General features: G+C 46.6%; 1 protein-coding gene across 9 annotated transcripts in view; it reads right to left on the bottom strand.

Moving 5' to 3' along the window:
* Window positions 1-13,023, bottom strand: part of SLC22A23 (solute carrier family 22 member 23) — a 188,189-nt gene that overhangs the window by 54,666 nt on the left and 120,500 nt on the right. For all 9 annotated transcript variants that reach the window (XR_013533801.1, XR_013533802.1, XM_035295057.3 and 6 more), the window contains one exon: window positions 655-823. Coding sequence is in view for 7 of the 9 variants with exons in the window: in XM_035295057.3 (XP_035150948.1) it covers window positions 655-823 (169 nt within the window). In the remaining 2 variants the exon portion in view is untranslated. The remainder of the gene's footprint in view (window positions 1-654; window positions 824-13,023) is intronic.

Raw genomic sequence — 13,023 nt, 5'->3', positions numbered from 1 at the left:
ATACTGAGCAGGGGTGGTCAAGCTATTTTTTGTAAAGGACCAGATAGTCAATATTTTCAGCTTTATACCACAGCATCCTGCTGCAGCCACTCAACTATGTGTATAGCCAGAAAGCAGCCATAGTTAATACCTATGTAAATGCATGAGCATGGCTGTGTTCCAATAAAACTTTATTTGCAAAAACAGACAGTGGGCTAGATTTGGCCCACAGGGTGAAGGTTACCTACCCCTCACCTAGAAGAGATAGGGGGGCTTTTCTAAATCACTCCCTTAATATCTCCAAATTCACCCCTCCCAACACAAGACCCCCACCTCCCTGCAAATCCATTCATAAAAATTCATGTCAGAATAACCCCGTGGGGTGGGTAGCAAGTAGGTGTGAAATCAGACTGACCAGTACATTTGCAGATTTATGGAGCTGGGTGAAAGGGATGGGGGGCTCATTCCACTCTTCTGTCTACTACTCTATATATCTGAACACTTCCAAGGCAGAAAGTTTAAAAAATAAAATGGTTTAAAAAGGGAGGAAAACCTCAGACAGAACCACAAGCTGAAATGAGTGGAGAGTTTGGGGATCATGTCCTGCCCGTGGCTGGGCATTCAGGAAAAACGTGCAGACACACCAGCCCAGGGCGCCGTGTGGAGGATACTCACGACCAGTACAGCAGCATGAGCAGGAAGGGGCAGATGATGAGGGCCTGCAGCACCTGCCAGTCCCGGCACAGGGCGGCTAGCCCTGGCATGAGGAACTGCCCCGCCATGGCCACGAAGCTCGCCACCATCGTAATCATGAACCGTTTTCCAGGGGGACACAGCTCTATTCCTAGAACACAGAACCAACGAGAGAGAGATGAGTGCCCTGCTCGACGGCCCGGGGAGAGTCCTGGGTGCACTGGGGCCAGTGCACTGCTCAACCCACCACCAACTGAAATCATTTCCATCTGCTGCGCACCACAAGTGCCCTATGTGGTGTGCCAATGTTTTATGAGGGCACTGAGGCTCCCAATTGGGAAGGGAAGTGAGATGGTTATTCAAGGCCACAGAACTAGTCAATGACAAGGGGATGCTGTAATTCAGAGGTGCTCAGCTCAGAAACCAGGAAATGGTGCTGCTTATGAGAGAGATCACCTATTGTTCCCGCTTCCTCTGTTCTCCAGATGTCACTGAGCTTGCTGTCCAGCATGTTCCCCCTCATGCCCATCCTGTTGCCATTCCTTCCTGTCCATGATGCTGTATTAGGGGCCATCTTGACCTCTGGACAGAACACCAGGCATGTCCATCTACTCACTCCAACCCATGTGTACCACCCACCCCTTCTTCTGGTTCTTGCTCCAGTGTGCCTGGGGCACTCCAAGTTCCGGGCAACCTACTCACACTGTGAGACGGTGGGGAGGCTGAGCTGAATCCCACTTTGTCTATTAAACAAGACAAAAACAAACTATAAGGCTGACTCAGACCATATAGCAATGATCCTACCAGAAAACCCCTTCTCCATGTGGGAGTTCTGTTGGCCGTTGTGATGCAGGAGAGTTGTGTGTCCTTTCTCTGTTACTATGAGACACCTCTCCCTGGGCAAGGGCCATGTCTAATTCATCCTCATAGCTCCAAAACCAAAAACAGTGTCTATTTTCAACAAATGCCCACTGAGTAGAGGGGGGACTACGGCCCCTCCTATTTGCAAGAATCTATTCTTTTCCTTTGACCTTGAGTCAAAAAGATCAGAAAACTTTAATCTGTAGCACCCAAGTGACAACCAGTACAGACCTACTGCATGAATCACCGTAATGAAAGCCCTTTATAGTAGAAAAGCAGCTGGGTTATATATATTTTTTCCCTATAGAGCATGTAAAATTCTTCTGCAATATGTAGTATTTTCAAAGGTTTCTTGCTTGCTTGCTCTCTTAAACGTAAGGTAAGAAGAAGAGGAAGAAGGAAGATGGGCGAGAAGAAGAGGACAGAGGAGGAGGAAGACAGATCCTTGGGAGAGAACACTTTCTACGCCTGTGTGTTAGAGGCTGTTTGGACGGTGGGCTTCATGGATCAGTTGTGACAGCTCATCTGCTGGCTGTCTAGAGACCACAGCATAGGGAGGAGGTCAGAAGGCAATAAGAAGGGAAACAGACTAGAGAGAGAACAGATGAATTACACTTGGCTATGAGGATATTATCAGCCCTAACAAGGAGAGGGCACTATGCCAGCCAATTCCTATAGCAGCTCATCTGCTGGAAAAAAAATTATTATGCCATCAGAATTTCCATTCCTGCTCAGTCACAAGCAAACAGATCATCATCATAGCTAACAGTGAACAAGAGAGAAACCAGATTTTACTGATTATTGCTTAAAAAGAGGTTTCTACCATTTAATTAGGAAAACACGATTAAATGGCTCACTCTTGCCCATTTGCTACGATGCTGTTAATTTGGTACCATAGGTCAGGTTCATTTAAAAGATCACTTCCTAGCAGGGTCCAGATCTGGCATTTCTGCTCTTGCAAATAATAAAGAAAACAAGGTCTTTAAGAAAAGATTAACAGTTGTAGGTCTCGTTTTCACATATTAAGCACAAGCAGTAAATTGGCTGCTATGGAAACCAGAAATCTACATTAGGGTGGTTAAGTTCAGTGTTGGAAGCTTGGCATGGGCTAGTATCAGATAAGGAAATTCAGCACTTGGCCATCCAGGTAATCTTTTAACAAAGTCAAAGAGATAATATGGAAATATGATGGTGTTGTATCAGTGGTTTGCTGGTACAGCAGACATATGTTGCTTGCTGTTTTTCTCTTAAATACCTCTCTTTAATTTAGTGACATGATACAATGAAAATGTCTGCAATTGGCTGGGTGCGGTGGCTCACACCTATAATCCAGCACTTTGAGAGGTGGAGGCGGGTGGATCACGAGGTCAGGAGTTTGAGACCAGCCTGGACAACATGGTGAAACCCCATCTCTACTAAAAATACAAAAAAAATTAGCTGGGTGCGGTGGCACATGCCTGTAATCCCAGCTACTCCAGAGGCTGAGGCAGGAGAATCGCTTGAACTTGGGAAGTGGAGGTTGCAATGAGCTGAGATTGCACCACTGCACTCCAGCCTGGGCGAGACAGTGAGACTCTGCCTCAAAAAGAAAAAAAAGAAAAACGAAAATATCTGCAACTACACTTCTTTTACCAGAGCCCGCTTTGGGATGTCTAACCCCACATCCTAATCTACACTGATGTGATGTCACACAAAGGATCATGAGGCCGCTTCCCAGACCAGGTTCTAGGTTTGAAGATGAGCAGGGAAAATGGTCCCTGGCTGGGCCAGTCTGACTTCAGTCTCCCCTTGCTACAGGTGAATTGCTGTGGCTGGCACATCTCTTAGTGTGACTGTCAATACGACAACGATTAAATGGTCATAGTTTTTCTTCCAAAGGTTCTCTCAATCCTCTCCTGTATGTAAGTGGTCAGTGTGGTCCCTAACCCTTCGCTGCCTATGCTGCCTAAAGAGTAGTACATGAACCTGCTGTGTCGGTATCACATGTGAGCTTGTTAGAAATGCAGCATCGGAGGTCCCGCCCAGACCTATAGAATCAGCATCTGCATCTGAATGAACTCCCGAGACAACTCCTTGAGAAGCACTGGCTCACTGTGTTTCCCCAAGATTGTAAGCATGTTTTGCCTCACAGACATATCTGTGGGAGCTGAAGAAGTGGAATAATTTTCTGATCTCTCCACTCCTTCTGTTTTTGCTACTAATCCTAGTAGAGCCTCGACTTTATTTCATCAGGTAGAAAAACACAGAGCACTCCAGCAGACACTTGGCATTTTAGCATTCCTGCCAAGGCAATGGAAAAACACAGCGGGCTGATGGAAGGACACAGGTGTGGACATCTGCAGCTAACTACCTTATTTGCCTTGACTCACCAGAAAATCTTTCCAAACTGCTTGAATCTAACTATATTCTGAATATGGCTATAAAGATGTTTTTGTAAAAGGAAGCAACGAGTAAGAAACCGCCGGTACTTGAGGATTGCCATTAATCACGTTTCTCTGGAAGATGAGAAATCCGTTTTTTTTTTTTGAAGTGGGGAGGAAAGAACACATGAGGACATTAAGCCTTGAGTCCTGGCATCCCTAAGGAGGGGCGGGGATGCAGGTGGATGGTTTCTGCTGGGCTCTACAATAGAAGCATTTGGTGCAGCAGCTCCCACACCTTGGAGATGGTTCCAGCCACCTGGCCAGGCCCACTGGGGCTTGAACTTGCAAGGCAGGGAATGATGTCCGCAGTCCAACTGCCCCTTCAGGGCCTGGCTAATGTGGGGAGCAGATCACTCACAGGCAGGCGTCCACAGTGCCCACGGAAGACCTTGGCTGGCAGCTGTGTCCTGGTACTTGCTAGAATCAATCTCTTTGCCAATGGAGCCAAACCCAGATCCTCTTAGTAGATTTTCATTTATGGGTAGCAAGACTCCCCCTGGTTATCTAAAACATTTAAGGGCCATAATAAAATATCGTCTTGGGTGATGCATCAAAGATTCAAACATTAAACTATTTCAAGTGGCCAGTGTGCAGCACTTCCACTGCTGTGGTTAAAAGCCTGGACTCCGTAGCCACAGTACCCGAGTTCACATCCTGCTCCTGGTACTCAGAAGCTGCGACCTTCGTTCAGTCAGTTAGGAGTTCTGTGCCTCCATTTTGTTGTCTACAAAAGGGGGTGCTGTGAGCACTAAAGAGTGTATTTTGTTGGAACATAAGTGCTATGTGTTAGCGTTTATGAGTAACAATCTCATGCATGATTTTTGCAGATTTTGGAATACTTGCATATGTATAATGAGGTATTTTGGGCAACAGACCCAGGTCTAAATACAAAATTCATTTATGTTTCATCTACATCTTACACACATATCCTGAAGGCAATTTTATATAAGATTTTAAGTAATTTTGTGCATGAAACAAAGTATTCACTGTGACCCATCACATAAGGTCATATGTAAAATTTCCTACTTGCGGTGTCGTTTAGGTGCTCAAAAAGCTTCAGAGCATTTTGGATTTCAGATATTCTGATTAGTTTCAGATTAGGAATACCCAACCTGCATAACAGTATAATTATTGCCAAGTCTCTCTTTGGTCTCATTTGACATGGTGAGATCCCATCTCTAAAAACCAGCCAACCATCCAACCAATCAAACAAACCACGTTACTTTTCCCTAACACCTTAATGAGGAATGCTTATGAGCTACTCTTGGCAGCTAGATATACTTTGTCAATAAGCAGAGAAATTATTGAGGGCTGTGAGAATGAAACAGTACGTAGCTGAGACTGAACTGAGGCATTTGGTCAGTGAATCAGCAGGGACCATGACTCAGTCTGCGCACAGAGGCCGCCTGGAGGCTCTGATACAAACATGGCATTGTTAGGAGGCCATAGCTCGGGGAGATTTGCTTTTCAGAAGTTGTCAGATTCTTACCAATTTTCAGGAGGAAAAGAACATTGTGCCTCCCAGAGTAGACACTTCACATGATGGAGGAGGAGGGCCCGAGGGAGTGGGGTGTGGGGGTCTGATGTGTCATGTGGCGAGGCTATAGTCACAGGAGTTGCTCAAGCATGAACTTGGGTGCTGCCGGGAAGATGGCTGATAGGTGTGAGTGAAGTCCAGAATCAGCTGACTTGGAGGGAGGGGCTTCTAGATAATTTGGGTGGGTCTTGCCTCATCTGTTGAAAGACCTCATCTGTTGAACACCCAGCCAAGGCTTCCTTGAGGAGGAAGAAGATTCCACCTGTGAACGGCAGTGCCTGCCCTCATGCCCAGGAGTCCTGATGCCTAGCCCTCCTGCTGGCCCCTCATGGATGTCAGCCTAGCCAACCCTCACAGTTGTGTGGGCACAATCTCCTGTTGTTTCCTTTTCTCTGGTTGAACTCTGAGACAGAGGTCAGAGAATCCTGCACATCACACAGGGTCACATGGGGCCTTCCACAAAGCCCATCTCCAAAGCTGCACCCCTTCCCCTCCCTACTCCCCACTCTCTCATCCTGTCGCTGCTTCTCTTCCCCAGCCAGCCTGGACCAGGTCCCAGCCTCACAGGGCACTGCCGAGCTCAAGGGGCTGTCTGTCAAAACACTGCACCATGCAGGGAAGGAGCCCCATGGAAAACACAAAGCTCCGAGCTGTGCTGCTTGACAGGGCTCAGCCCAGCTCCAGCAGCTAAGGCATCTGCCGCCCAGAAACAGCAGGGGGAGACCAGACTTATCATTCCCCTCCCACCTTCCTCACCCTCAACAAACACACACTGATCTAACTCTTCATTGGATTCGGTAATTATAAATACAATTTCAAAAACCTTTTGAAGCCAATCTTTAAAAAAAAAGTCCCCATCTTCCCATAACACACAAACGAATAAAATACAACACGTATTCTTCCTTAAATACGTTTAAGAAACTCTTGAATGCTTATGACAATAGGAAAAATAGACATTTTCTTGGGATTGCTAAGTGCTCTGGCTTCTCTGAAAGGAGTGTACAGGATTTTTCTGGACTGGAGTTGGCTAGTAACAAAGGAATATATTACGTTGACTGACAATACTTAAGCCAGAGGACAGGAATTCACAGAATCGTACCCTCAGAACAAAGCGTGCCCTGCAGGGTCGGGAGGAGGCACGAGCTCTGGTCTAACGGTGGGGGTTAGATTCCTCCCTGGCCTCTGCTGGGAGGTGTGAAGTTACTCAGCCACTCTGAGCCGCTGTATCCTTGTATCCATGGTAGATAACGCCCGTACCTACCACAGAGGGTGATCATGAGAAATCAAAACTCATGAAGTGCTCAGAGTGCATTGGCTCATTCTGATGCCACAGAAGGCTTCCTACATGTCACTGACCTCACAAACACGAGGCCGCCCTGCTAAGCGTCAGGGTAGCCGATGTTGCGATGAGGCTAACTCTAGTGAATCAAGCTCTTCCATCTGGGACCTAAACTATCCTGTGTTTTTAAAAAAGTTTGGTCAAAATGGACTCAGATAATACAGTGCACCAACTCCGTGTGACAGTATTCTTTTCTTTCTTTTTTTTTGAGACAGTGTCTTGCTCTGTCACCCAGGCTGGAGTGCAATGGTATGATCTCGGCTTACTGCAACCTCTGGTCCCAGGTTCAAGAGATTCTCCTGCCTCAGCCTTCCGAGTAGCTGGGACTACAGGGGCCTACCACCATGCCCGGCTAATTTTTTAATTTTTAGTAGAGATGGGGTTTCACCATATTGGCCAGGCTGGTCTCAAACTCCTGACCTTATGATCCGCCCACCTTGGCCTCCCAAAGTGCTGGGATTATAGGTGTGAGCCACCATGCCTGGCGACAGTGTCCATTTCTTTCTGGGCCTCTGCTATCCAGGGAGAGCTGGCCAGGCTGCTTAAAAAGGTAAGCATCTTGTGGAGAAGGGTGTTTGTCCAGTCACAGACATGTGAAGGACCCTCATGCCTGACGCTTGTGTCTCCTCTGAGGGACTTCATTTCAGCCAGAAAGGCATGCACAGACCCCCAACTACTCCTCACTGACTTATGGAATTCCGAGGAAAGCTGCGCAGAGGTCTGAGTTGAGGAGCAGCAAGGCTCTCAGGAGAGAAGAGCTCCCAATGAGCCCAGCAACGACTGAGGACCCACTTCCATGGTGCCTTCTACCTTGAAACCCCTTGGTGAGAGAAGCCAGCCTTTGTGACATCCCAGCTGTGCTGCCCCAGGCATTCCACAGGCCCAAGGCCACTCTGGGGACAGGGCGAGTCTACACAACTCACTAGCAGAGGGAGGTGAGACGGGCTCAGGAAAGGACAGCATCTGCCCACGTGCTCAGGCTCCCAAATTAAACACAATTCCCAGAACAGGCCTGTGGAATGAGAAATCCCTTCACACAGAGGCCAGCACCAAACAGCTGGGCCATCCTCTCCCAAGGGCAAGCCTTCGCGAAGGCTGACCGGGCCACTAGGACACGGGGGCTTGGGGATCCCACTGCCCTGTCCAGTCCTGGAATGCACAGGATTCACAGAGGCTGAGTCTCCAAATCCGCTGTCCTTACAAGTGGACCACACCCCCTCCTCTCCTCTCCCAGCCCTCCTCCATCATTCAATAGACTAGAAGCCCATTTCTGCCAGCAGAGGGAAAATGTGAAAAGGAAGGAGGCACAGCTTTCTGAACAGAGACTGAAGGGCTGGCCAAGCCACCTGCCTCGCTGGGCTTCCTCCAACCTGGTTCCAGCTCGGCCCTAGGCTGCTAACGCCCACCTGGAGGCTGCCAGAGTCCTCTGAAGACAGCCCCATCATCCTGGACTGCTCACCTCCCTGGCAAGGTGGAGAACTGCAGGGAGCTTCCTCTTGCTGGATGGCCTCACCATCTCCGGGGTCACCAAACAAACCTCTCTCCTCTCCCATGCACTCTCCCTCCTTCCTGTCACTCCCCAAGTGGGCCTGGAAGTCAACACATCACTCAACAATTACTGCCACAGGCAAGAATGCATGGCCCCCAGAATCCTGGAAAATAGACCTTGGGGCCTGTGATTGTGGAGCTTCTTATTATAGCAGAAGGGCCTGAAATTGCCAGTCACGGAGACCCAAATAGCATGTGAGGGTATGACCGTAAAAGGCTGCTATTACAGCTTTACATCTTTCCCTCCACATGGAAGACTTCCTTTTTCCTCTTAACTTAGGACCTGCCAACCCAAAGGAATGGTCAGAACAATCTGAAAGAGTAGTTTTATCCATTTAGAGAAAGAGAAAATTTTAAAAAACAAAGAAATTTTAAGCGTTTCTTACAAATCACATTCTGGTGCCTGCCAGACATGTAGACATGGGCATTAAATGCTCAAAGGCAGAGATACTGAATTAATTACCAACTGAATACCTATCATGTCTCCAGTAACAAGCTAAGTAACAGCTCTCACTTGCTGAAAGCTAAATGCTTTGGGAGGTATTTTTCATGTGTTAAACTCATTTCATCTGCACAATGACTGTATCACGTAGGTATCATTTTTAGTTTTTCATGCTCATTTTACACGAGAGGACCCTGACGCTCACGGTGATTGAGCGACCTGTCCAAGATCCCACAGCTAAGAAATAAACAAGATGGGAGTTGAAGCCAGCTTCCCTCATGTTACTCCACACCTCTGCAGTCTTCAAGTACAGCCTCCTCTGTGCCCCACCAGAATCTAAGCTCCAAGGACGGAAGGGCTTCTTAGGCTTTGCCCACCCCTGCTCCTCAGAGCCTAGGACTGTGCCTGACAGACACCAGAAGCTCAGATAATTGTCAAATGAATAAATGCAAACATTTTTTCCTAATTCAGTCACTTTACCTGTGCCCCTCAATCAATTTAGTCAATGTGGAAGAAATTGGCCAGTGAATCTGTAGCAGCTAGCCTGGCACCTTACGTGGGGACTTTTCAAAGTCCACATCATGGTTCCATATATTCATATGCAAGTAACAATTTGAGGAAAATCAACCATAAAGCCCTATATGAGAATTAAGTTTCCTTTCAGATAATAAGTTATTTTTACTACTTTCTGTCTTTTCTCTAAAACTAACATTTTAATGACTCAAGTGAGGAATAGGGATTTAAATGCTCAGCAATCTCCTGTTTAAAAACAAAGACTGACACTCAGTAGCACATGCTCAAGAATTTAATGACACTTTTAGTCTCCTAGTATCTAAAAAGAGCAGAAAAAGCCAACGAGAGGAATGACTTCAAAGATTAGAATCACCTCCCAACCACTAGAATTCTTTCATTTCAGGTCTGTCATGCATTTTCAAGCTAAGTGAAGGAGTAGAGAAGGGACAGGGTGGCTTCAAGGTGGACGCTAGTTTACCGCCCAGGTTTTCCAAAGTGACAATTGTCAGTTTTTTCGGTGCTATCCTTTCTATGGGTCAGAATCACACGCAGTGAGTGGCTATGTATAATTATACCACGCCTTTGAGCAAATGGAAAGCTCACAGGCCTTCACATTTGAAACCTCCAAGGAGTGTGGTCAAATAGATGAGCCCTACTTCATGCTCTGACCCACAACAGCTCTCAGCTCCCCGGCTGTCAGAGCGTAGGAAAGATCATCTCACTTTTATTTCTCATCATCAGTGTCATCGTCAGTTGTCATGATTTTATGAGCTTGGCAAACAAGAAAGATCTCAACACCAGTTCATAGTGTCATTACTGTGTGGCAATCTAGTAATAGTAAATGCATTTTACTTTTTGGCATAATTCTCCTAAATAGAGAAGAATTATTAGCAACTTAGTCTGTCCAAATAAGTCTTTTCTCTTCTTCTCTTATTTTCCCATCTTCTCTTACATCTGGATTTAAAAACACTTTTCTTTTGACTGTTCACATATTCACAAAGAAGAATCATGTAATGAATCCTCATATGACATCTGCTGGGTGCCGCAATTATCAATATTTTGCCCTCGAGGTTCTTCTCCCTCTCTCTCTCTCTCTCTCTCTCTCTCCCTCCTTGTAATATTTTAAATCAGATTCCTGAAATCATGTCATTTTACTTTTAAATACAAATATGTCTCTTCTAAAAAAGACATTTCACATCTAACAAAATTAACAATAATTCTTTAGTATTATTCAGTATCTAGTCTGTGTCCAACCTACTCAATTACTCCAAAAAAGTTTCTTGATGGTTTCTTTTTTCAAAAATCAGGATCCAAACAAGATCCACATATTATATATCTTAATTCTCCTTCAATCTAGAGACCTCCCTGCATCCTCTTTCCCCATGACACTTGAAGAAACCACTTTTATGTGACTACTTTTCCACGATGCTGTTCACCTGTTCCTTCATACCGTTTTAACCTCTAAACGGGAAGTTCCACCTAACAGTCCAGTGAGACCCGGGTTCAGGTTTTTGGAAGAGCATATCGCAGGTGGTGTCTGGGCATCCCAGTGCTGCCCTGCGGGAGGTCACCTTCTGGGAATGAGGCTATCACTGATCCCTGGAGCCAAGTGGCGGTGCCTCAGCCTTCCATCCTAGAGTCGTTCACCAACGTTTTCCCTAATGGTTTTGTTAGGGAGTGCAAAATGGTGCTTTGATTTTCTAATTCCATCCTTCACTGTGCACTGTTTTCATCTTGAATAACTTTGTAAGAAAGAACTTGTATGCAGCAATAAGGGCCAGCTCTTTGCCCTGAAATAGTCAGTTCAGAAGAGGCAGCACCAAGAAATCACAATCGCTCTGGGTGATGGATAATTTCACACTATATGCCCCCTCCGAGGGTTCCCATTCCACTCAGAGAGAATGTGAAGTCTTTCACAGTGACCCACATGCTTTCCACCCCCGCACCCCTCAGACCACATCACCCGCCCCTCCCTGCCCCATCAATCCACGTCAGCCACACTTGCTTCCTGCCACTCCTCAAACCCAGCAAGCACACCCCCGTTCTGGGCCAGGCACTCCCTGTCTGTCCTCCCCAGAGAGTTGTCTATCTCCCTCCTCCTTTCCTCAGGTCTCTGCCTAAGTGCGATCTTGCCCGGCAGCTTTGCCCTGATCATACTATATAAAATGCTAATCCCTGCCCTGTTGCTTCCCCATGTTGCAATCACACAGAGGAGACCACCTCCCAGACAGTGGTCTGCAAGTGTGGTCCCAGACCTGCAGCAGCAGCCTCACCCGGGGCCACCATCTCAGAAACACAGAGTCAGGGCCCTTCTCAGTCCTACCGTGTCAGGAACTGAGGTTGGTTCCAGCGATCTGTGCAGTAATTCTGGCGCAGGCTCCACTTGAAGAACCACTGCAGTGTACTTTGCAGATATTAGCCACTGAAGCTTCCAGATAAGTGGATGAGATAGGGAATGTTGATCCAGCTGCTTCAGGAACACCCTTTGAAAAGCAGCGTTCTGAACACTGAAGAGTTTTATACATCTCAGCCCTGAGAATCCATAGTTAATTTTCCCATTGTAGTATTAGCATATTAAAAAATAAACAAAGCCAAGCTGCTTTAGAGCTTACAACACCTATTGGCCTACTGGCCTTGGGGTAACTGGATACTGACTTTTTTTTTTGAGATGTTATTTCACTCTTGTTGCCCAGGCTGGCGTGTAGTGGTGCAATCTCGGCTCACTGCAAGCTTTTCCTACTGGGTTCAATCGATTCTCCTGCCTCAGCCTCCCGAGTAGCTGGGATTATAGCCACCTGCCACCGTGCCCAGCTAATTTTTGTATTTTAAGTAGAGACAGCGTTCATCATCTTGGCCAGGCTGGTCTGAAACTCCTGACCTCAGGTGATCTACCCACCTCGGCCTCCCAAAGTGCTGGGATTTATAGGCATGAGCCACTGTACCTGGCCTAGATGTTGGCGTTTTTAACCAACACCAGGCATGTGACTTTTTTTTCCACTAAAAAAAAAAGTAGTTCTTCCAACACCCAAAGGGCAAAACAGGCAGAAGCTTAAGAGACCCAACATTGCAAAGAAATTCAACTTTTCTCAGCCTATTTCAGATGAAAGGAAACTCAGAGAACACTCATCAGGGTTGGCAGAGTCAAATGCCAGGCAGATAAGGAACGTGTGAAGCCCGCCGGGTGCTAGGGGTGGAGCCTATGGCACATTGCCCAGTGCTTGCCCAGTTTAAAGGCCTTTAAATTCAATTAGAAATGAAAACACTGTCTAGGTCACACAGAACATGAGTGGGGTCAGGGGCTGACTGCACACTGCCAGTCTGCAGCTGCTGAGCCTTGTCCAACCTGCTCATTTTATTCAAGGGGAAAATAAGGTCACAGAGTTAGCTGGTAACGAAAGCAAACTGTGATTTCACTGGGGGCTCTTCAGGACCCTCACCGCATTGGCTTTGGAGAATACAAGTCCCTAGGATTACTTCTGAGTTTTTGTAAAAATGGACGTTACAATAAAAACAAAAGTTGGAGTTGATAGGACATAGAGCAGTTAAAAGTAGCTTCCTCCTCCTCTACCAAATCAGAAAGCTCTTTCGTGTTCCATTCAACATAATGATGGCACCAGCCAATGAAATAAAGGGTCAGACCAGGCCAGCAACGGGAAAGGGGTTTTCAAGAAACAGGTCTGTGATTGAG

Source organism: Callithrix jacchus, chromosome 4 (assembly GCF_049354715.1).
Source record: "Callithrix jacchus isolate 240 chromosome 4, calJac240_pri, whole genome shotgun sequence".
Lineage (NCBI taxonomy): Eukaryota > Metazoa > Chordata > Mammalia > Primates > Cebidae > Callithrix > Callithrix jacchus.
Note: the sequence above shows the minus strand (reverse complement) of the source record. Positions and strands in the feature narration are given on the sequence as shown.